General features: G+C 51.3%; 1 protein-coding gene across 1 annotated transcript; it reads left to right on the top strand.

The window, feature by feature from the left end:
- The first annotated feature begins 731 nt into the window (after positions 1-731).
- On the top strand, positions 732-23,040 carry TRAF2 (TNF receptor associated factor 2). Its single transcript, XM_033077375.1, is given in 16 exon segments — positions 732-2,075; positions 4,201-4,421; positions 4,993-5,071; positions 5,422-5,520; positions 15,988-16,059; positions 17,599-17,673; positions 18,624-18,743; positions 18,745-18,879; positions 18,881-18,985; positions 19,941-20,118; positions 21,623-21,648; positions 21,650-21,700; positions 21,703-21,735; positions 21,737-21,760; positions 21,762-21,776; positions 22,466-23,040. Coding segments are annotated over 16 exon segments (1,614 nt in total). The 5' UTR covers positions 732-1,913; the 3' UTR covers positions 22,685-23,040.
- The last annotated feature ends 315 nt before the right edge of the window (positions 23,041-23,355 follow it).

Below are 23,355 nucleotides of genomic sequence, written 5' to 3'. Positions count from 1 at the left end.
GTGCAGCGGGCGGGGCCGGGGCTCCTGCCCGGACTGTAGGCTTAACAGCGTCCTGGCGTGACGCAGCTCCGTTTGATAGGCGCAGCGCCCTGCCAACCACTCGCTCGCTATGCGATTGGCTGGTGCTCACGCCAACCTGGTGAGGACGGCTCGTGCCTGTACACACTAAGATTGGCTGTCGGCCCTGCCAGTCATGCAGCACCGGGCAAGGATTGGTTTGTTCTGCGGCGCTGTCACACCCCTTGACCAGTAGCCCTGCCCGGCTGAGCCAAGTCGAGCATGCGCAGTGCGGCGGCTCGCGGTGCCGGTTCCCCTCGGCCGGTTGGTACCGGGCGCGCCTGCGGGCACCGGCAGGACAGGGCGTGCCATGGGGCTTTGGTGCTGCGGGGAGCCCGGCAGAGCGTCCACAGGACCGACACGGGCATGGGGATGGTCAGGAGTGACCAAGGGAGGAGCGGCTGAGGGCACTGGTTTGGTTCAGCCTGGAGAAGGCGATACTAAGGTCAAACCTCATCGGGGGCTGCAGCTCCTCCCGCGGGGCAGCTCCGATCTCTGCTGTCTGTAACAGGAACAAGATCCAGGGAAAGGCTGGAGATCAGGGAAAAGTTCTTCCCCCAGAGGGTGCTGGGCACTGCCCAGGCTCCCCGAGGCTGCCAGAGCTCCAGGAGCGTTTGGACAGCGCTGCCAGGGATGCCCAGGCTGGGATTATTGGTGTGTCTGTGCAGGGCCAGGGGTTGGACTGGATGATCCTGGTGGGTCACTTCCAGCTGTGGATATTCTGTGATTCGATGAAAATCCCTAACTGCATCAGAATCACCCAGAAAGTTTCGCAGTAAAGGCATGAAAAGCTGCTCCTGTTGTAATTTCTGAAGCGAGAGGGCACGGAGTTGACGCTCCTCGGGCGGGTTTTTGTGGGGTCTTCCCATCAGGTGCCGGGACGGCATGGGGGGTTGTCATCTGTCTTTTGTCATCTGTCACCGCAACAGGCTGGCCCCGGCTCCCAGGGAACAGGAGAAAGCAGCTCTGGAGGTGAGACATTAGTGGGGTGCAAGACTGTCTCCTTGGGCCGTGCAGTGGAGCCGGGGTGTCGCAACAGCAGGATTGGGAGCAGCCCCAGGTGGTCCCATCCCGTCCCACGGCTATCGTGAGCAGCTCCAGGACGTTCTGTCCCACCTGTCGTCTTTGGGAGCAGCCCCATAGTCCCGTCCCGCGGCGGGCGTTCCAAGCAGGCATTTGGTGCGGGTTTCCCGTCCCTTTAGGACTAACCCGTCCTATCCCGGCACTGTTGCCCGGTCACGGTCATTTCAGGAAATGCAGACAAGATTTTTTTTCGCTGGCTGACATCACCAAATTTTCCATGCCGGTGTTCACAGACCAGTGCGGCTGAGCCGGGAAAAGGGCTGTTGCAGTGCAGTGGGTGAAGCGGTGCCCATCCCAGGGGAGCTGTGCCCGTGCCATTCCCGGTGCCGACACGCGGGGATACGCTATCCCCGGCTCCCTGACGGGAGCATTCAACCCTGATGGTGCCCGAGCAGCAGCACCTGGCCCCTCGCCACGGGCTCGGTGTCCCCGAGCCCCCCACGGCCCTGCCGCGCCCTTCACTTCGACTGCTTCTCTCCGGCGCCGTGTTCACAGCCAGGCTCCCGGGAGAGTTCAACTTGGCGCCTGTGTCACTGCCCTGTCACTACGCTCGGCTCTGACGGCGAGGATTTCCCCGGCAGCGGGTGAATTCCCTGCAGTGAGAGCGCGCCCATCCCCGCCCCGCCAGCGCAGCAGGCGGTAAAGCCCCGGAGACCCCGCGCCGGAGCCGGGCTAGGGGGGCAGGCAGGCTGGGGACCCCGGGTGACAAATCCTGCTGCTGTGACCTTTTGCCGAACAAGTTCCCCTGCGAAAAGCACCTCGCCGTGACCTCAATGCGGGCTGCACCGCGCGCTTCCCCTACACGGCATTTTTCCGGCCATCGCCGTCCTGTCCTCCCCGTCCTGCCACCGCCCATCCTTCCCGACCGCTGGTCTCCACCTGTCCCCCAGGCCGGCGCCACGGGACACGAAGTGACCATGGCACTCTGTGCGCAGGTAGGCGAGGGTCCACTGGTACCCAAAATGGCCAAAAGAGATTGTAAAACAATTTCTCAGGGTGCCAGGGCTCGCTCCGAGCCGTTTTCAAGGGACCAGTGGCTTCTTACCTGGGGAGTGCATCGTGAGATGGCTGTCCCCGGTGGGACCACAGTCCCTCTGGGTCCCCTCCAGCAGGTGCAGGGGATGCATGAGGGGGTCCCAGGGGATGGATGGGTAGCCCCTGGGATGGGAGAGGGGACCCACGAGGTCCTAGGAGGTGGATGAGGTGGGCTCAGGGGATGGATGAGGGAACCCAGGGGGTAGATGAGGAGTCCTGGGAGGGTGTGGGGGCGTCCCGGAGGTCTGACTTCATTCCCAGCAGGATCGCCTGAGGCAGGGATATAGCAGGGGACAGTGGGGGATTCAGCGAGGAGTGGTGCTGGGGAAGACGTGACAGAGGACGGAGTAAGGGATTGACTGAGGAGCTGAGGGGAGGTGACACTGGGGGAGTGACAGTAGGGGTGGCAGGGGACATAACTGGGTGTGACAGTGGGGTGTTGAGGGCAGTGACAGGGATTGATGTGGGGGTGTTGGGGGCACAGACGTGGGTGATGGTGGGGTGGGTGTCGGGGTGTCGGGGGTGCAGGGATGGATGATGGTGTGTTGGGGGCATTGGGGATGCAGGGGTGGGTGATGTTGTGGGATCGAGGGTGTCAGTGTGGGGGTGTTGGGAGTACAGGGGTGGGTGATGGCATTGCGGGTGTTGGGAGTGCTGGCGGCGTCGGGGTGTCGGGAGGGGAGAGAGTTGGAGTGTCGGTATGTTGGGCGTGTCGGGGGCGGGGCGCTGCCAGGGGCGGAGCCGTTCCCTGGCGGTGGGCGGGGCCAGATCTTGCCCCACGTGTCCGGGGGCGGGGCCTGGCGGCGCTTCCGGTGCGGGCGCGGAGCGAGGGCCGGTGAGTGCGGGGCCCTCAGGGAGTGGCGGGGTTGGGCCTCTCTTCTCCGGGAGCCCGGCCTGGCAGAGAGCCCTTTGGCCGCGGGGAGCCCGGGCCACACGGGGCAGCCCCGGACTCTTCTCCGGTTCGCGGTGTCTCCGCTTGTGGAGGGTCCTCCCGGGGGCAGGCTGCGGGTGTTCAGCCTGTAGAGGGGGGGGCTCCGGGGAGACCTCAGAGCCCCTTCCAGTGCCTAAAGGGGCTCCAGGAGAGCTGGAGAGGGACTTTGGTCAAGGACATGGAATGGCAGGACAAGGAAGAACAGCTTCCCACTGCCAGAGGGATATTGGGAAGAATTGTTCCCTGTAAGGCTGGTGAGGCCCTGACACAGGGCACCCAGAGGAGCTGTGGCTGCCCCGTCCCTGGAAGTGTTCAAGGCCAGGTTAGACAGGGCTTGGAGCAACCTGGGATGGTGGAATGTGTCCCTGCCCATGGCAGGGGGTGGAATAAGATGAGCTTTAAGCTCCCCTCCCACCCAAGCCACGGGACTCCATGGATGGGCTCCTTAGGTGTTTTAGGTGGCTGTGGCATGCGGTCACAGGGAATGAAAGTGTGAGATGCATAAGCTGCCAAAACAAAAGCATTTTATTATTTTCCTCCTTTCCAGCTTGTACCTCTCATGTCCTCACTTTCCATCCCTCTGGACAACCCTCTGTGCCTGATTGGGCACCACCACTATATCTGGGCTCCATTCGTGTGCCCGGCTTCCCCCAGGAACATCTGTGACCAGCTACCTCTGGGCAGAATTTTGGTCCCTCCTGACCGCTGACAAGTGTGAAAGCAGGCATTGGTAGGCTGTGGTGGTCAAAAGGTTTTTATTGAACTGAGCTTATTGTATTTACTTCTCATCGCCTTTAAGACAGTTTTTCACCTCACTTGGAGCAAGATGTCTTGATATCTCTAGACAGGCTTCATTTCTGTCATTTCGGACGGAGGTTTTATTAGGTCTGTCCTTCTTGTGTCTGTGTTCTGGATTTAGTTCTAAAATTCAAGTTTCCTCCCATATTTGGGAGGTGAAGGCACTCTTGTGGTGTGGTTTACATCAGTATGTTTACTTGTGTTAGGGAGCAGTCTAATAATCTGTAACATCTGTTTGTATGACAAATCACCCCCATGCAATTATAATCAGTTTGAGAAAATACTTTTATTTTCAGTCTCTGGAGATACAGCCGGCACTTTTTGTTCACATGGCAGCAGCAAACTCTTCTCCACCTGGTTCTTTGGATCTAAACCAGCCTGGGTTTGCAAAGGAGATCCTGGGAACTAAACTGGAGGTCAAATACCTGTGTTCCGATTGCAAGAACATCCTGAGGCGGCCGTTCCAGGCACAGTGTGGCCATCGCTACTGCTCCTACTGCCTGAAGAAAATCATCAGGTAACTGCTGTGCCTTCAGTGGAAAGGCAAAATGCTTGAAAATGCATTTTCAAGAACAAAAGCAGAGGAAAGTGTTATTTTTCAGGACCTTTTCAGTAAGGAAGCTGTGTTCAGTCACTGAGGTTCAGCATCACTTCTTCTCTAAGGGAGTGTGTAATCTCTGACTTGCCTTTGTTGCTGCTTCAAAGTTTTCTTTTTACAGAATCCCCTGCATTGTTTTTGCCACTGAGGAGGCAGTCCAGGTATATCACCCATCTCCTTCAGCCCTCATCACACTAATGAAGTCATCATTTCATTGTTGTGTCAAAATGGAAGAGGTTTAAGCACAAACTGGCTTCCAGAGAAGTTTCCTTGTGTTCTCAGTCCTACCTTTGAGTGAGGGAAGCCTGATAGAATGATTAATTGGCAGAAGAAAAAAATTAGAAATGGGTGTCAGAAATATACACAAGCAAAGACTCAATATGTTCCTTTAAAAATAAGAAAATTTCATAAAGTTACCAGAAATCAATTTATTGTTAAATCGTAAATTTTTTTTTTTGTTGTGTTTGATGATTGTTTTTCTGTCTGGTAGTGCTGGACCTCAAAAGTGTGCCAGCTGTATCCAGGAAGGAATATATGAAGAAGGAATTTCTATTTTGGAAACAAGCTCGGTAAGGAAAAATGCGTTGAAAAAAACCTAGCAGATCACTGGTGTCAGTAACACCAGTTGCAGTTTTTTTTTAAAACACAAGCTCTGAGAACCCCTTGTTCCTAGGAACCCTTTTCTTCCACAGTGAGAAGGGTGATTACTGTGTTGGACTCCTTGGTGCTGAAATCCAGGTCACGTGTGTGTAGTGGTGCCCTACTTAAAGCTGTCACAGCAATTTGGTTGTTGTTAACACACCTCTGAGGGTTGATGGGGCAACTGGTCTGGGAGGAGTTTTCAGAAGTAATTCAAAGTCCTGATCAGAACTGCAATCCCTCAGTAATATTTTTGGCTTGCTTGTTTTTTCCATTTCAGGCTTTCCCAGACAACGCAGCGCGGCGGGAAGTGGAGAGTCTGCCTGCTGTCTGCATCAACAGTGGCTGCACCTGGAAGGGAACTATCAAAGAGTACGAGGTACAGGCCAAAGCAAGACTTGGCACGTCTGCATCCTTCTTTCCTCTGTTTTTGGGGATGGCTCAGGGTGTTGTCTGTGCCCACTGACAGTGGGGGAAAAGTTGTCAAATCCCTGGACTTCACTGTCAGCTGGAGAGGTTCCCTGAGTGAGGGTTTGTCTGCCCTGCTGAGGGCACAGCCTGGACTGAGATCAGTTCAGGTTTGCTTGAGCATGTTCTTTCCATGATGGGAACCACCTGCTCTCTTTGCAGGTCTTTTCTGCTATACAAGACTGTCAAGAAATTGCTGTGCCATGAAATGGTTGTGAATTTCTCTGTATTATGTGAACCTAAAACTCTTTGCACTCCATCAGCTCACAGAAAGTCACTTGATCCCATTCCAGCTGTCTCCAGAGCTGCCAGGGCAGTGGGACTGGATGTTGGGTACTGTCTGGTCACCCATCACCCCAAGCCATTCTGGGACACAAGGCTGCTGGACAGGATGGTTTTTCCACCTTGTTTCTCCTTGAGGAGCCCACTAGCTTTTTTATCCAGGTTTTAGTCATGGCTGTGGATGCTTGGTCCATAGCATGTGAATATATGTAAAACTTTTGGCTCCTGAAGGACAGTTTTGTCATCCCTCTTGGAATGGCAGAAACACCACATGGGAGGCCTGAGATAAGAGGAATCATTTCGCTTCCCTCTACCACTCACTCCAGATAAAGATCATAGCCTGGTGGTTCATAGAGCTTTGGTAGTGACTAAGATGTGTTTCAGGAACAGGTGAAACCTTGGTCTGTCCAGGCTGACATTGGGATTCACTTGATGATGCCATTGCCAGGTGGAAGGAAGAAGCAATAGCTGTGCATCAGGCCTGAGTATTGTGTCCAGATTGTTGAGGCTGTTGTGAGAGAGATGCTTCTGCTTCCTTGTCTTGCTGTTTGAGCCTTCTGCTGTGTGCTCAAAGCTCAGTCCAAGAGATGAGGATGTCAGTGCTAAATGCTTCTGCTGCTGTGAACCCCCATTTTTACATCTGTGAGGGGCTCGTGGTGTGGATGTATGACTGAAGAAGTGTCAGGTGAAAAGCTTAACACTGCCAACAGCACAGATTTTGGGGATTGCATGTCAGAGAACAGGATACCCTGGTACTGAGGTTTCAGGCTCAGGTTGTGCTGGTGGTTGTCTGCAGGTTGTTTTCTCCATGTTTTAATTTCTACTGGTGCCCAGAAGTCCAGTGTCTTCTGCAATGATTATAGTGAGCTCATCTTCATTAGACTAAACCAAATTATATCTCTTAGCAACTTCCAGTGCTGATTGAGCTGTGGCTGATGAGCTGTGCTGAACTTTTTCTTTTGACTTTAAAAAAAGGCTTAGCATGTTCTTGCAGAACTCAGCAAAAATCTTCAACTGCCGAAGGTTCTCCCTATGCATTCTGACAAGTGTTTGAGTGCTTGAGTCTAGCCAGAGCTCCGACTGGGAGTTCAGATGGGAAACGAGCTGTCCTGGGACCGGGGCTGCAGGAGCATGTGATGCCCCAGAACTTTGCACAGAGCTGATGATGAGCTCCTAAATGGATGAGTCTGTGCTTTGTTTTTATTCTCCACCTGATCTTCCCAAGCCCCAGTTTGGCATTTGCTGTGACAAAGGATGTATGATAGAGGTGTGGCCCTGGAGTGTGAGGGCTCTGGGCCTGTGGCACACATCTTCCCTGCCAGGGGTTTTTATGAGTCTCAGGGAATGTGTGTGATACAGGGGGTATGGGGGTTTGAAGCAGTGCTGGCTGAGTGACCGGGAGCTGAGTCACCACTGCTTCCTGCCCTGGTGGCATTCAGCCTAAGGAATGAGGTTGTTTTGTGCCCTCTCAGGAAAAGCTGGCTCTTTCCTAGGAACTGGTGGGAGGAGGCAAGGTCTGGCTTATGTTATCTCCTGCCAGATCCTTGCCAAAGAGCTGTGGTATTTAATCAGGACTGGCTGTCCCCACACTGCCAGAGCCATGTGTGTGACTGAGGAGGGTTAGGAAAGGAGGTGTTGAATGGCTGCCTTAACCCAGAACCTCTTGGTACCTTGGGCTAAGGTTAAAACCAGCCTTCAGGGCCACAGTGCAGAGCTGCCTGATACAGAAGAGCTGCATCTGTAGCTGTGCTGTGGTAACGTCCTGCAGTAGCTCAGCACTCCCGCTCTGGAAAGTCCCTCAGAGCTATTTCCGTCAGGACATGGAAAGTCCCTCAGAGTGAATTCACTGTTTTCTAGTTTAAAGATTGTGTGTTGTGCTGAGAGGCCGCTCTCTCCTTGCCAATGAAGAGATACTGTCACTTTTGGTTTGCTAATCATACCAGGGCATGCACAGGGGAAAAATGTTCTGCAGCTGGAAAGCTTGAGCCTCAAAAAAAGGAGTAAAACGGATTTCAGTTTTGCTTTCTGTTCAAGCAGACTGAAGTTTAGCTCTCAAAGGGAAACACGAAACTGAATGAGTGTGGTCTGCTTGGACATGACTTGCACTTCTGCTTCAAGCTATGTGGACCATATGAAATATTTAAGTCTGGATTTATGGCTGCATTTTTCAGAGTTTGTAAATATTTAGTGGCATTTGGATAAAGTAGTTTGTGGGGGGGGCTGAAGGGTTTTTGCCTTTATTAGTGACCTTGTTTCCTGATGAGTCTGTGTGCAGGTACTTTTGGAAAATCAGACTGTGGGCATGAGCCTTTAGATTCAAGAGGAATCTGAGGAGGACTGCAGAAATTAAACCCAGCCCATTAAAGCGAAAGGAAAAACCTCAAAAACGCTCCTGGTGATATCCAGAAGAGGGAGTTTGTGGTTCCTCAGCTTTGGTGTGTTTTTCCTTCTGCCTTGCAGTGCCTCTAGCTGCCACATCCATCTCCTGTTTATCAACATATCATTGTCAGTTTTCATGCACCTTTTGTTTATTATCTATGCTTTTCGTCCCACCACTTCCCTTCCTCTGCCTTCTCCTCAGGACTAGGATGGGAAGAGGGTGCTGAGAAGGGGTACACATGGGGTCAGCTTTGGCATTCCCCTTGGTTGCCCCAAGGGGATTTAACTCAGCCCTCTTCAGCTGGAAACAGAATTAACTGAGACAGAAGGAAATGAAATTGTCCAATTTTAAGAAGGAGAACTAAGTTTTAACCTTAAACATGACATTAGTATTTAAATTAAGTTTTGTGGGCCTCAGATGAGCTCAGCTCCTGTGTCTGAGCTACAGTCAGGTGTGGGAACAAGCTGGTTTAATCCATGCTGGAGGGAATGTGCTTTCCTCGAGTTTGTTGTTGTCACTTTGGTTTTAGAAAGTTCTTTGTAAGTGAAGCCTGGAAGGCTGCAGAAAGTGCAAAACTCCAAACCCAAGTGATGTTACTCAAAAGCCTGTGTTGTCAGAAAGGATGTCTGCTATACCCTTCTGGCACAGAAGAACAGGATAACCAGGCATTCCTTTCTGCCCCTGTTCATACTTAGGAGATGCTGTAGAGCCCCTACTACACCTTATCTAGGGAAAACTCCCTCTTCAAAAGTGCTCCTGGGGGTCCTGAGCCAGGGATTCCTCCTGTGCACCGAGTTCATGCCCCTCCTTCCCAATCACACCCTAGAAATGTCCCAACAAGTTTTGGTAGTGATTTTTAGCTGAGTCTGAAACTTAATGGTTTTGCACATTGCTTAGAGGAGAGCTGTTGGGTTTTGAAGCTTGTTCTCCTGTCTGTCTCCTGCTCCACATAGTTGTTCCTCTGAGTGTTGTATCAGTGTTGTCTGTGTGGGGTACAGTGCTTGAGGAGCTGTGGCAGGAACACGTGGTGCTCCTGTATTAGGGTGACCAACCTTCTCTTTAAAACCTGGTACAGCATTTATTGTCTTCTTCTGAAGGTTTTGGCTTTGAATTCTGGCCTGGTGGTGATGTGCAGTTTGCAGCTAGCTCCAGCCTGACTAGCAGGACCAGTCTGTCTTCTGGTGAGAGAATCTCCGACTTGCATATGCAGGTGACCAAAAGAACCTTCCACTTTTGGAAAAGGGATCAGACACACCTTTACTTTCCAGAGCTGGAGCTGAGGCCCACAAACCCATCCCAGCCATGCTTACAGTCCCCACAGTTGTTAGTGTAGCTGGCTGCCCAGACACAGGCGGTTTCCCGTCCAAACCTGTGGTGGGAGGTAAAGCCATGGGGAGTGCCAGAGAGCGTGCGTGGGAGGGGGTTGGAAAGCCCCAGCTGTAGAGGGTCTGCTCTTCGCTTCTGAAACTAGCTCAGCGTTCTTGTGGTGGCCCAAAAATTAATAGTTTTGACATCTGCCCCTTGGAGAATGAAAAGCTATAAGTCACGAGGTTTCAAGTGGAGGTGAGTACTAAGTGTGCCATCTACACTGTGAGAAAACCTCTCACCATGAATACAGCTGGGGGAATTGTGGAGGGATTTGGAAGAAGCATCCTCGAGTGTGCCGCCACTTCATGCTTGTTCATAGTTGAAAGCAGCCAGGAGTGGCAGGACCTAATTTAAAACATGGCAGGAAACCTGCTGTTGCTTCAAATGCATTTTGTACTCTCTCCCACCCTAAGAAATTGCTCTTGCCTTTGTCTTCAGTGCCTGAAACACTGCCTTGGTGTCCCTCTGCCAACAGTCCCCAAATCAAACCTCTGTCTGATCCACCCTAACATCTGATGAACACTGAAAACAAGTGTTTCTCCCCTGGGTCTGAACAGAAGTGTGAGCCAGGCCCACAGGAACCCCCTCAAGGCTTCTGCTGCCTTTTGTCCTCACTTGGGTGGGCACCAGGGCACTGAGCAGCAGTGAGGGTGTGCAGGCCCTCACTACCTGCCCATCTGGATCCAACAGTACCTACTCATGCAAACTTCATCTTTGGTTTTGACAGTTTCTTTGAAGCTTGAATATTTGTGATGCCAAGTGAACTTGTTTGGATCTGTCAGTAGCGTGTCCCAGCAAAAGAGAAGTTTGTGACTGGCACCAGCCTGCGTGATGGTCTCACAAAGCTCCCATTCCTGTTTGGTGCTGGGAATTACAGAGTGGGTTCCTATTTCCAGCCTTGTGTTGCTGGGCTCCATGCATGAACTGGGCACGTGGTCACCTGTGGTTTTCTTTTTTCGGTCCCTGATGGTATTTGCCAGAGAGTGCTAACATGTAGCTGTCTCTCAGAAAACTCACATTTCATCAGCCAAGTTAAGACCGGAGGCCTTACTTGACGATTTCCACAAGAGTCTTTATTTCATGTGAAAGGGGTCAAGCAGGATTCTCTCCAAACAAAGGGCAGACAGCTATATTTATAGGTTCAGGGAGGATTCAAACTACAACCAATAAAAGTTTATACAAAGAACAGCATCCAATCTGAGAAGTTCTAAAGGTGAACTGACCAATTACATAGACTAATTTCTAACCAATTATCTTCCAAAGTGTTAGGAGAGTGACCAAATTCTTAAGGAATTTGGCTCAACCTTGATATCTAGGATAACTTATCTATTATAGCAACTTCCAGGGGCCAGGGGAACATAGCTTTGGAGGAATTGTATCATCCACGGTCACCCTGTGCCTGGTTGTTGGGAAGGATGAGTCAGGAAAACCTTATAAATATGATTGCCTGGCAAAAGATTTTGAGAATATGGAAACCATAGGCAAGATTGAAATGAAAGCCATCTTTGAGATACCAAACCTTAGTTACTAAATCACTAGAAAACAATAGAATGGCCGGCTGAAAGCAATCCCCTCTTGATTGAGCAATCTCTTTGCTTACAAGCAGGTCCAAAGGTCAGAGAAGACCCTACCAGTTTGGCAGAAGGGGTCCAAAGAGTAGTTTTTAGGGTTTAAAGTGTAACACAGTGTGGTAAGGTAATGATTCTTATAGGCTGTATGTAAATGCTGTAGGATTTGTATCTTGTATTAGATTGGTTAGTGGAAATTAGAATATTCAACACAGAAGAAGATTTATTGTATTGTAACGGGAACCTCGCTCTCTTACTCTCTGTACTCTTTGCTCTCTTAGCTCTCTCTCTTTTACCACCCCCCTACCCCTTTCTCTTACCCCCCACTCTCTTACTGTCCTGCTTCAGCTAGCAGCTCCGATCAGGGCCCTTTCACCCATGCCCTTTTGCAATAAAGTTCCAAGACCTGGCTTGAGAGATCTCTCCATCTGTCCCGATTGTCCAGTCCACTGCCACCTATAGCCTCCTACAGTCTCCTACACCTGGTAGCCTGACTCGCCTGTATGGGGAAAGGTTCAAGCAAGCCTGGTATAGAACCAGCTTAGGACTTCCCTGGCAGGAAGAGCTGCAGCACAGAAGGGCATGGGAACTTCAGAAGAGCAGGGCATCCCAGAGCGCTTGCCTTGTGTGGCACATTCCCTTGCAGGCTCTGGAGCCCCTGGGGAACTGACAAGAGGTTCACAAAGCAGCTGATGCTTCTTAGCACATAGGATTCAGGTTCCCTCAAAACTCTCTCTTTTACATTGGAGACCCATTTTCAGTGTTTTGTCTACAGTTTCATGGGCCCACCCTTTTCCTTGTAGCCAGGCTACCGTGTCCAAGGAGTGAAGTGCTGCACATGGCAGTGCTGAGGCTGGAGGCTACCCGAGCCCTGATAGCCACTGCTGTACCCTAATAACTGCTGTGGCAGCTGGCTTTCCTCTGCCATCCTGGTAGTTCTGCTTCCTTCTTATTGCTCTCTTCCAGCTGCCAAGCCCTTGACTGTCTGCTTATGGTTACTGTTGCTGTGTTTGGAGAAGACTTAATGGAGTGACTTTCCAAGATCAGGGGATTTTGCAGGAGAGCTGCAGCATGCCGTTCACTCTAAGTCTGTCCTGCTGTCCCTTGTCCCTCTGCCAGCCCTGCCCTTTGCTGTGACCTTCCCACAGGCTCTGGCAGAGGTAAATCACAGCAGCTGCTTCAATAGTGGCATTTCCCAGCTGCCTTCTTGTCCCTTTACTGGAGGGGGAGCCCAGTATCATGCTGGGAATACATCTATGATGTATTCCTGACATGGTTACAAGACCTCCAAAAACCTGGACCTGTCTGGATGTGGCAGGTTATAAGCAGAGCAGCCAGGCAGCAGGGGCATGTCCACCATGGAGATAATGATTTCCAGCAGAAGCCTCTTCCAGAGCTGAAATGGAATTCAGCAATGCCCTGAGATGAAATGGTGATCAGATTAACCTGCAGTTTTCCTTATTGGCTGGGAGAGAAATAGCAAAGCAGTTCACCCTGGCATTGTATTAGAACCAGAGAATATCCCAAGCTGGAAGGGAACCACAAAGATCATGCAGTCCAGTTCCTGGCCCTGCACAGACACCCCAACAATCCCATCCTGTGCATCCCTGGGAGTGGTGTCCAAACACTCCTGGAGCTCTGGCAGCCTCAGGGCCGTGCCCATTCCCTGGGGCGCCTGGGCAGTGCCCAGCACCCTCTGGGGGAAGAACCTTTTTCTGCTATCCATTCTAACCCCATTCTGACACAGCTCCAGCCATTCCCTCTAGTCCTGTCACTGGCACACATAGCAGAGATTGGAGCTTCCCCTCATGAGGAAGCTTCAGAGCACAGTGAGGTTTGCCCTCAGCCTCCTCAGGAATGATTGGTGTGTGCTCCAGGGATTAGTTGCCCTTATTAAAACCCACTTTTCTCTCTGTATGTCTGCACTCCCCTGCACAGCTGCAGTGCAGAGTGCTGCCCTTGCTGTCCCAGATGAAACTGCCTTGTCCTGCTGCTTGAGTGTCTGGAGAGAAACTTCATCTGCAAATACTGCAAATTTTAAAAATATACAGCTTTTCTGATACTGAGGTGGGGGATTCCCGTTACACACAGGCAGCTCCATTTGACAGTGGGCCTGCAGGTAGAGGGGAGAGCTCAGCCCATTTGAGCAGCCTGGAGAAGAGAAGGCTTTGGGCAAACCTCACTGCAGCCTGTAAGTGCTTAAAGGGGGCTTGTAAAAAGATGCAGAGAGACTTTTTACATGGACATATAGTGACATGAAAAGGGGGAGCAGTTTTAAAAGAGGAGAGGTTTAGATTAGATTTTAATAGGAAATTCTTCCTTGTGAGGGTGGTGAGGCCCTGGCACAGAGAAGCTGTGGCTGCCCCATCCCTGGAAGTGTCCAAGGCCAGGTTGGATGGGACTTGGAATGATCTGGGATAGTGGATGGTGTCCCTGCTCATGGCAGCGGGGTGGAATGAGGTGGGATTTAAGGTCTCTCCCAACCCAACCCATTCCTTGATTCTGTGATTTCCCTCACACACAGCTCCTGACTCTGGTCCTCTCGGTTGTCCTGGACCTTAATGGGCAGTGGTGTCTGATTTTCTAACCTTTCTGGTCAGCTCCCAAGGAATGGCCTGGTTGCTGTGGGGTTGTGTCTGTTTACTTTTAGGGAAAGAAATTGATGTGTGGATCAATCAGCATCTTTGGTTGTAGTTCAGTGAGTAGAACAGGTGTTGCTGAAGGCTATTAGCTCTGCTCCATTTGATTTTTCTGCTCCTGCTGTTGGATGCTGCATGGCTGTCCCCTCGCTCTGTCACCTGTCCAACGTGGTTTGTACTCTGGTTCCCTCTGGGAGACTATCTGCTCTTGCCTTGCCCCACTCGCAGCCATGGCTTTCTAGAGCTCCCAAAAACTTTGCAAGCGTCTGGATGTCAGTGGTGCTTATCCCTGTAGCAGAAGTTACAGCTGTGAGTTTGGGAAAGATGTAAACAGGAGGATTGCCCCATTGTTGGGGGAGTGGAGTGTGGCAGATCAGGCTCAAGTGCCAACCCCTGCTCTTAGCTCCAGGATGGGTTGGATTTCTTCCAGCAGTGATACCATCCCTCTCTGTTTTGACACCCACATGGGGTGGGAGGAGCAGGGGTTTCCAGAAGAGCCTGAAACTGTTTATACAGAAATGTTTGGATCTGCACTGGCTGAAGCTTCTGGGTGTCTTTAACCATCTACATACAGAACAGTTGCACTTTGAGCTCAGTGGCTCTGGTTTCCTTCCCATGCTGCAGGCAGGACTGCCTACTTTTGGGCATTACATCGTGGTGCTGAGGGGAGTCAGGATGGAGGATAAATGCTGGGAGGTGGGGAGTGTGGAGGGGGTGGTAGTTTCACACCCAGCACGTTGGCATGGGAGACCATAAGTTTAAAATACTCCCTTTTAAAATAGTTGCCTCTGCAGTGCAGTTTGCTTCTTTCAGCCAGACCATCTGTTCTGTCAGTGCTTTGTGGGTCATGGGGTAGATGTTATCGGGTGTTTCTAGAACATGACAGCAGTAGGTGGGTAGAAGAAAGGGCTCAGCCCCTTCTTAAGTGGGAGTGAGTGAGATAAAGGTGGGCACTCGGCCTCCTGCTCCTCTGCAGGCAGCCGCATCCATGTGGGCAGCAGCATCTGGGTGGGCAGCAGTGTCATGCGGGCAGCAGTGCCCCCCAAACCCCACTGGTTGGTTGCTCATCTCTTGAGGGACACAGAGTGAAATGCTGAGCATAAGTTACACACTTAAAGCATAAAAAGGAGAGAGTGACCGGGAAGCCAGAGTGGAGCTGCTGCTGGTTTCACTTTCCGCTTCCTGATTTGTGACAGGGTGAGGTTGTGCATGTTCCCACAGAAGGCAACAGAGAGATTCAATGTGACCAAGTTTTCAAACAAACATCTGGCTTCAGGTGGCTGTATTGGAAATGCTCCTGGTTGGAATTTTTTCCCGTCCCTACCGGGAGACTTCAGTGCTCTTATCTTTTAATTTGAGTTTTGATCTGCATATTCATGGTGTTTCCAATGCCTTGTTTCAACTGGTGGGTGTATAACAAGAAGGTTTAAGCAGTGTGGAGATGGCACAGAAGCAGAGGCATGTTGCAGCATTCCATATAGCTAGCACTGTTGCCCAAGAGCCTACTGAAGACAGCATCATGTTGCCCTGGTCATTTGTTCAACTTCTCTGGCCATCACCCAACCCTGACTCTGGCTGCAGGGGTCTGTGCTTGTATGAAGGGACTGGTAAATGAAACAGTTTAAAAATATTTTTGTTTCTGGTTGGAAAATGGTATTCTAATACAAATATGAAGATACAATCAGACAGCTCAGCCCGGCGTGTGATGAGCTGGCACAGGGCCTATGCCTCAGCGGACTGATAACCATTACAGTGGAAAAACTACCCAAAATACCCTGCTGATGTAGTGGCTCACTCCACTCAACCTGCCTCAACGTGTCTTCTCCTGGCAGAGCCATAAATGGAGTTTCCTGTTGATTATCTTGGCCATCAAAGCAATAATTTGATTTTTAAAAAAATCATTGCAGCAGCTTTTAAATAGAGGTTGAGGCTATGTAGGCACCCGAAATTGGGATAGCCTGGAAGTCACAGGATGAGTCAGCAGCTCAGAGAGATCAGTGTGACCAAGATCTGAGTTAGGTTGGTAAATCCAGTGCTCGGCTCTAGTAAGGTATAAACCCAGCCCTGTGTGATTGTGCCCATCACAAACCTCCATGAGGCTTTTATTTGAGTACAAATATCTCCTGTACGTTCCTTCACAGGCTCATGATGAAGTCTGCCCTGAATTCCCGCTGACTTGTGAAGGCTGTGGGAAGAAGATTCCCAGGGAGAAGGTATCCATCCGACCTGTGCTGCGGGGGCATTTTGTGTCCTGATGGGCTGAGCTTGGCATTTTGGGAGCAGGGAGGTACAGAGTCCATTAGGAAACGAAGTGTTCCCCCACAACTGAGTGGCAGCTGTTAGTGTGGATATGAGTTTTCCTTAAGGGTGGATGTGAGGGAAAATGTGGCTTGGGGCACTCGCAGGCCAGTGTTGGTATTGCCACTGCCATTTCCCTTGGAACCATGTCTGGGGGCAGAGCCTCTGGGAAGCGCACGCTCCTGCACTCTTGGGTGTATGTTCTACGTAGAGCAACTGCATTATCCACTTCTGCAATTTTGGAAAGAGACCCCATCTCCAGCTACATTAATCGATATCTAATTAATCATCTAATGGAATCCATAGCATCTCTGGGCTGCTGGCTCTTGGAACAAGGCTCAAAAGTCTGAAAAATTAATGTTTTGGGAAACATTTTCAAACAGCACATACTTCTGAAAACATGTTGTCTTCTATGGGCGAATACTTTTAGTAGCAGTGTTGTAAAAAGCCCTTTAGCAGGGCAGGGGAGCAGAGGCAGCAAAAAGAGGAGCAAAAGAGTTCTTCTAAATGGGTGGCCTAAGGAGGGGCTAGGGTGGGGTACAGCCCACCTTATCTGCAGGTTGGGGTTTGGGGTACAGCCTGTCTTATCTGGACGTGGGAAGCTGAAGCCCTGCAGGGAGCCAGCTCATGGGATCCCCATGGTGATTTACCCTGTGTTTAAAATTAACTCCTGTGTTTTTCTCTTCAAACTCTTGTTGATTATTTGCTGCCATGTTTAACTCTGCCTAACGCAACTCATTGCACAAGCCAGATGGATCTAGAAGCCTTTAAAAAAGTGGTTTAAAACCAATTTTAATTGACATCTGTTGTAGCAGATGTAGGAGTTAAGTGGGGAGGGAATATGGTGGTTGTTCAGAACAGAGCTCTGGTATCTCATGTGAGAGGGATGTACTAAACCCAAGCTGAAGCTGTGACAGTGCTTGTTGGATTAATCATGTGCTGTGTGGGAACCTGAACGAGTCATCTCTGTGCTGAGGGGTTAGTGGCACCTCTCTGCATAAGTGTGATGCTGGGATGGAAGGTAAAAATCCACCTGTAGCTCATCCTGACCGGAGTTGTGTGGACTGCCCGGAATGAAATGTGCCTTTGTTTCATGGGGTTGTTGCCTATGCCTCCCATTCCTCAGCCCTCAGGGAAGCTCATTATTCTGCATCCATAGCCTGTACCTGTACCCATTGCATTTTCTCTCTTGCATTGCAGGTGAGCAGTGAGACCTCCCAGCCATTGAGAGAGGGAGAAATTAAGCTTACTTCAGGGGTCAGGGCTGTATTTGTATTCCAGCAAAAGCCATGCCTGATGGTGGGCAGAACTCAGGCTTAGTGAGCACTGTGGCAGCTGGTGATTAGCCACAGCTTGGGCATTCTTCAGCTTGTAGTTTCCCAAATGTCAGTGGGATGGAAAGGGAGCACTGGGGACACATAAGGTCTAACTGCCTTTCCTTCCTGTCTTTCTAGTTTCGGGACCACGTGAAGACGTGTGGCAGATCCAAAGTACCCTTGCCGTTTGAGGCTGTGGGCTGTGCTGAGGTGGTAAGGGCTCCTCTCTTGGGTTACCTTGGGTGTTTTCAGTCCAGCGTTAGAGTTCACCTGCCAAAACTATTGTTGCCCAAACTTTCACATGTGTTTACCTTCAGGTATTTGATTAAGCCCATGCACACGGAGCTTCAAATAATCTGCTGTACAGAGTCTGGGTGTCCCAGGAATGAAATTCCTGTGGAAGGAAATCTCCTACTTTAAGAACATCCTAAGTGCTTTGGGACTCTGGTGGTTGTGCTGCTTTCAGGGGGAATGGCTTTCACAACTGCCAGAGATCAGGTTTAGATGAGATTTTTAGGAAGAAATTGTTCCTTGTGAGGGTGGGAAGGCCCTGGCACAGGGTGCCCAGGGAAGCTGTGGCTGTCGCTGCATCACTGGAAGTCCAAGGCCAGGTTGGACATTGAGGCTTGGAGCAGGCCTAGGACAGTGGAAGGTGTCCCTGCCGAAGGCAGGGAGTGGGACAGGATGAGCTTTAAGGCCTCTTTGGATCCAAGCAAGTGTGTAATGACTTGTGATTACAGTGACTTTTAAAATGAAGAACTGGGGCCAGGCCATATTTCTCTAAGTCACATAGTTTTTGCAGGTCCCACTGTTTCATATAAATCCCTCCTCCGGGGGGTTACGTGGAGGCTTTGGTCCTTTGTTGCTGTTAAGTACATTTGACAGAGTTTTTCTGGGGAGGGGTTTGAAGGAAGGCAGAGCAGACCAGTACAGCTGAGGGATGTGTTTAGCATCTCTCATTGTATGTGATTTGAAGCATTTCTAAAACAAAACAAAAACCCACCACCACCTCCACCAAAACACATTTTAAAAATTCTTTCTTTGCTGTTTTCCCCTATAAATTATAAAGCTGATATTGTGACCTGGATAGGAGGAATTGCTTCTGTGGATGTGACAGTGTAGATTGCATATGCTGCATGGAGGATGTATTTCTCTTCATGTAGGTGGAAAATGAAAAGCTCCTGGAACATGAAAGGAAGTGTTTGGCAGAGCATCTCTACATGCTACTGAGCTCTGTGCTCAGCCTCAAGACTGGTGCTGGGGACCCCAAATCCCTTCCTGTTTCTTTCCTCATCACAAAACAGCTCCCCACTGCTGGCAGCAAACTCACTGTGCTCAGAGTCAGAGCTCTCTCGGTCCCTGGAGCTCTTGGGAATGTGTGAGGCCCTTGAGAGGAAAACAGTGACTTTTGAGAACATCGGTCTGTGTGCTCAACCGGGAGGTGGAGAGAGTATCACTGACTGCTGAAGCTTACAGCCGCCAGCACCAGCTGGACCAGGAGAAAATCGAAACGCTGAGCAACAAGGTGTGTAACTGCTCACCTGGCCTCCCAGGCACTCCCAGCAGAGGCTCTTTCCTTTCATGTCATGGGCTAGCAGAGCTTCACCACCTGGCCCTGAAACTCCACGAATCTGAAGGCTAGAACTAAAATACCCTTTGTGCCTGTCCCCAACCCTCAGCAGCTCCCTGGAAAAGCTGAGATTTTAACTGACCTGTGTAATGCATCAGATCTCTGTTAATGATCAAGCTGGGCAATATACTGAGGGGTTCTTCCTCGGCGAAGTTTTCCAACTAGTGCCAGAGCACCCAGAATTTCACTACATCTTCTTGCGCCGCATCTCACTGAATCTGTGGGGCTGCTTACCTTCCAGACCTTTCCAAAGGAATGCTGCCTTTGCCAAAGGAGTGCCATCAGTGCTGCTGCCTGCAGCAACAGGCTGGAGGTGTGAAGGAGCTGCCTCCACCAGTCTGCTCCAGCACAGTCCCTCTGGAGTGCTCCTAGTGTTCCTGGCACCTGGAGCTGTGCAGTTTGCAGTGTACCAGTTGCAGTGTATTCTGGGCCACTGATCTGGTGTGGTCCTGTGTGAGCTGGCAGGGACAAACCCTCCAGAAGGTGTAGGTTCTGTTCTTTTCTTTCTCAGTTTAGTTTTGTCACAATGCTGAGTTATTGGGGATTTTTTATCCCATCCTCACTGCTTGTGCTGCTCAGCCAATGGAGCAGCTCCTTGGAAGGAGTTTTACATTGGTTACGGGAAAGTTTCCAGTTCAGGCACTGAGCTGTATTGATGGATCTTGTCCAGAGTAACAGGGTGCAGAAGGAAACTTCAGGCTTATGTTGCTCAGTTTCTCCCTCCTGTGCTCCCTGTGCATTCTGGAGAAAGTCTCTCACTGAGGAGCAGCCCTGAGGGGATGCTGGGGTTTGCCAGCACTCCCAGGCCCCAGAGATGTTTCTAACCTGCACCGTGTGTCCCACTGAGCAGGTCCGGCAGCTGGAGAGGAGCATTGGGCTCAAAGATCTGGCGATGGCTGAGATGGAGGAGAAGATCCGTAACATGGAGGCTTCCACCTACGATGGAGTTTTCATCTGGAAGATAACGGAGTTTGCCCGGAAGCGTCAGGAGGCAATAACAGGCCGCTCTCCTGCCATCTTCTCTCCAGGTGTGCAAAATCCCCAAAATCTTTTGCATCTTAGCTGGGTCTGGGTCTTGTGGCACGTCCCTTGCTTGGGAGATGCTACCAAGGCCAGGCTGAGAAAATCAGGCTGAAAAAAATTATTCCATATGGAAGGGGGTGTTTTGACTTGGAGAGTGAAGCAGGCAGAGCAGTGCTGTTCCAAGAGGGAAGAGAGGTCTGAGAGGAGAGAGATGCAGTTTGTGGATGGGATGAGAAAGCAAACTGGCTGTAATTGTTTGGTTTGCATTAAATGTAAAGGCAAGGAAATACCAGCTGATATCTGTGTTAAAGAAAAGGAAGTAGAGTTCCTGCTTGCAGTGTTGTGAGGATAAAATGATTGACACAGGGTTTGACAAAGGGCAAAATCTGGAGTTCAAAACAGCAAATTGTACAAGGAAGGTTCATTCAGGGCCTGACCTGAGACAAGCCAGGGTGAAGCCTGTCAGTCTGGGGGCGGAAGGGGAAAGGCCTTGCTGGGTTTTTGCTCTGCTCCTTGACTGGGCCAGGGAGAGCAGGATACTCAGCTGCCTGATTCCTCTCCCTGGCTACTCTTACCACTCTGGAACCATCCTTCCTCCTGTTCCTCGATGGATTTTACATTCAAAGGGGATGGGAGTGCTGAGAAGGCCCAGAGGGGCAGTAAGGATGTTGTCCTTGGACTAGCTAAGGGGTATCTGTCCTAAGAGCTTTTGGGTGAAGCAGGTGGAGAGGAAGGAGCAGAGGAAATGAGCTGGGGGATTGCCAAGAGGGACGCAGTGTCAAAGACCCAATCTGTTGCTCCTTGCCCTGTGGAAGAGCAACAGTGTCTCATAGTCTGCCTGTTGGGAAAGGACTAAGTCTGCAGTAAAATATTGACTGTGACCTCTGATCTCTGCCTGTGCCCACTGAGCCTCACCAGTCCCCAGATGCACTGTTCTGTGCTGGGAGGGTGACTTGTGGCAGGTTCGCTTGCAAGCTGTGACCCCACCACAGGCATTCCAGGACTGCTGGAAAAGGAGAGTGCCTGAGAATCCATCCAGCCATGCCCCAAGCCATGCTGTAGGGATCCAGTCGAGAACTAAAGCTCACTTGCTTGAGCCCCTGCCCTGATCAGAGGCACCAGCTCACAGCTGGGGTGCTGAGGGTGCTCTGCCTCCAGCCAGGTGCTTTATGGGGGGGGAGGCTGTTCCTGCTCACCCATGTTACTGCCATGAACCACAGCTCCTTCAGCACTGGGGTATAGGAGGATTGGCCCAACTCTGGGGCAGATCTCCCCTGGCAGTGAGGCAACAGCTAGTGGGCCAGCAGCAACTGCTCTGTGCATAGCATCTGCTCAGGCCAGGGACTGCACTACCTGGCCTTGGGCTTTCCAGACCACCTCTGATGCAGTCCAGACCTGGCTCCTCCCATATTCCAAGCTTAAGGGCCCTCAGAGTTCAGAGAGATCTGCTGGTGCCAGGCTGTGCTGCACTGGACCCTCACTGTGCCTGTTCCACACTTCCTCTGGCAGCTTTCTACACCAGCAAGTATGGCTACAAAGATGTGTCTGCGTGTGTACCTGAATGGGGACGGCACCGGCCGCGGGACCCCCACCTGTCCTTGTTTTTTGTGGTGATGAAGGGACCCCAACGACGCGCTGCTGCGGTGGGCCCTTCAACCAGAAGGTGGGTCTGGAGCAGAGCCTACTGTGTCCAGCCACAGCCCCTCTGGTTTGGCACCCACTCGAGCTTCTCGGCACTGTCACTCTGTCCTGCTTGACAAGGCAGAGGAAGGGCTCTGTGTTGGCTGCCATGGGGGTTCTCTAGGTGTGCTGAGAGCACCAGCTGTGCTGTGGGGCCAGGGGGTGACATGGGGTGTTTGGAACCCCACAGAGCCTGTGCAGGGATTGAGGGCAAGGGAAGGTTGTGGTGGCCTCAGAGCTTGGAGACAGTGGGTGCTCACTCCATGTCAGGAGCTCAGATCCCAGCTCCTGGGCATTGCAGGTTTGCAAAACATGTGGAGACTGAGTGGGCACAAGCAGATGCGGAGAGGAAAACAGCCCTGGCTCAGGGAAATAACCTGTGCACAGTGTTGGTACTGAGAGCAAGGTGTAGGTTTTCAGTCAGTCTGACAGCCCTGTGCTGCCACAGGGAAGTTTCCATTAACAGGCAGGATGTGGGGATGGGGAAGATTTCTGAAGGGTGTTACTGAGGTGATGTTCTCTGCTGGTCCCACTCAGAGCCATTTCTCTGATTAGCAGGTGCGCAGGGTGGCTGTTGCTGCTGGTATCTGCACGTGTCACAGCAGGTCACTGGGGTAGGCTTCCATGTGTCTTTTATTCAGCCACTCCCCTGTTTTCACCTTTTCCCCACAGGTCACCCTTATGCTTCTGGACCAGAATAACCGGGAGCACATCATTGACGCCTTCCGCCCTGACGTGACGTCCTCGTCCTTCCAACGCCCTGTCACGGAGATGAACATCGCCAGTGGCTGCCCCCTCTTCTGCCCCGTGTCCGTCATGGAAGCCAAGAATTCCTACGTGCGGGATGATGCCATCTTTATTAAAGCCATCGTTGATCTCACGGGCCTCTAACCCTCCTGACCTCAGAGTAGTGAGTGTGGAGCCAGCACTGCCCAGGGCATCTCCCACTTGTGGAGATGGGAGGTGGGTCTCAGAGCAAGAGAAGGGGGCACAGAGATGGGAAAAGCCCTTCCTGAAAAGGAACCTTTGCTCTGAATGGAAACCAGGTGTCTGATGGGAGCCATCTTTCATGAGGAGAGGATTGGTGGACACTGGCAGGCTGTGGGATATGGAAGATTCCCTGCAGGGACTTGGGTGTCTGAACTGCTGCTGTCTGGACTCCAGTGGAAACCAGTGCAGCTCTTGCTCTACCAGTTTAGCCAACATCCGGAGCTCTCTGTAGTAAAACAATGGTTTGCCCTGCCTGAGCTCCACCTCCTGTGGATTTTGGCTCAGCTATCAAGGATTTCCTTCTGAGATCTCCATGTTTCTGGAAGTTGTGTGCTGTAGAGTGCTATGGCTCTGCACTGCTGGTTGCTCCGTGCCCTGGGAGGCAAGGAGGGTGTGTGACAGCTGCAGTGCCAGCTGGGCAGGAGAGACCACAGGACTGGTTTGATGCCGTTGGTGTGTTAGGAGGGTGCTGAGCTGTGGGGCACAGGAACCTGAGTCCAGCCCTCGCTGAGTGTGTGATGGGTAGTTGTGTGCTGGAGTGTGGAATGGACCAGGAGGTGCTGCTGCCCAGA

Source organism: Catharus ustulatus, chromosome 21 (assembly GCF_009819885.2).
Source record: "Catharus ustulatus isolate bCatUst1 chromosome 21, bCatUst1.pri.v2, whole genome shotgun sequence".
NCBI classification, from domain to species: Eukaryota; Metazoa; Chordata; class Aves; order Passeriformes; family Turdidae; genus Catharus; species Catharus ustulatus.
Note: the sequence above shows the minus strand (reverse complement) of the source record. Positions and strands in the feature narration are given on the sequence as shown.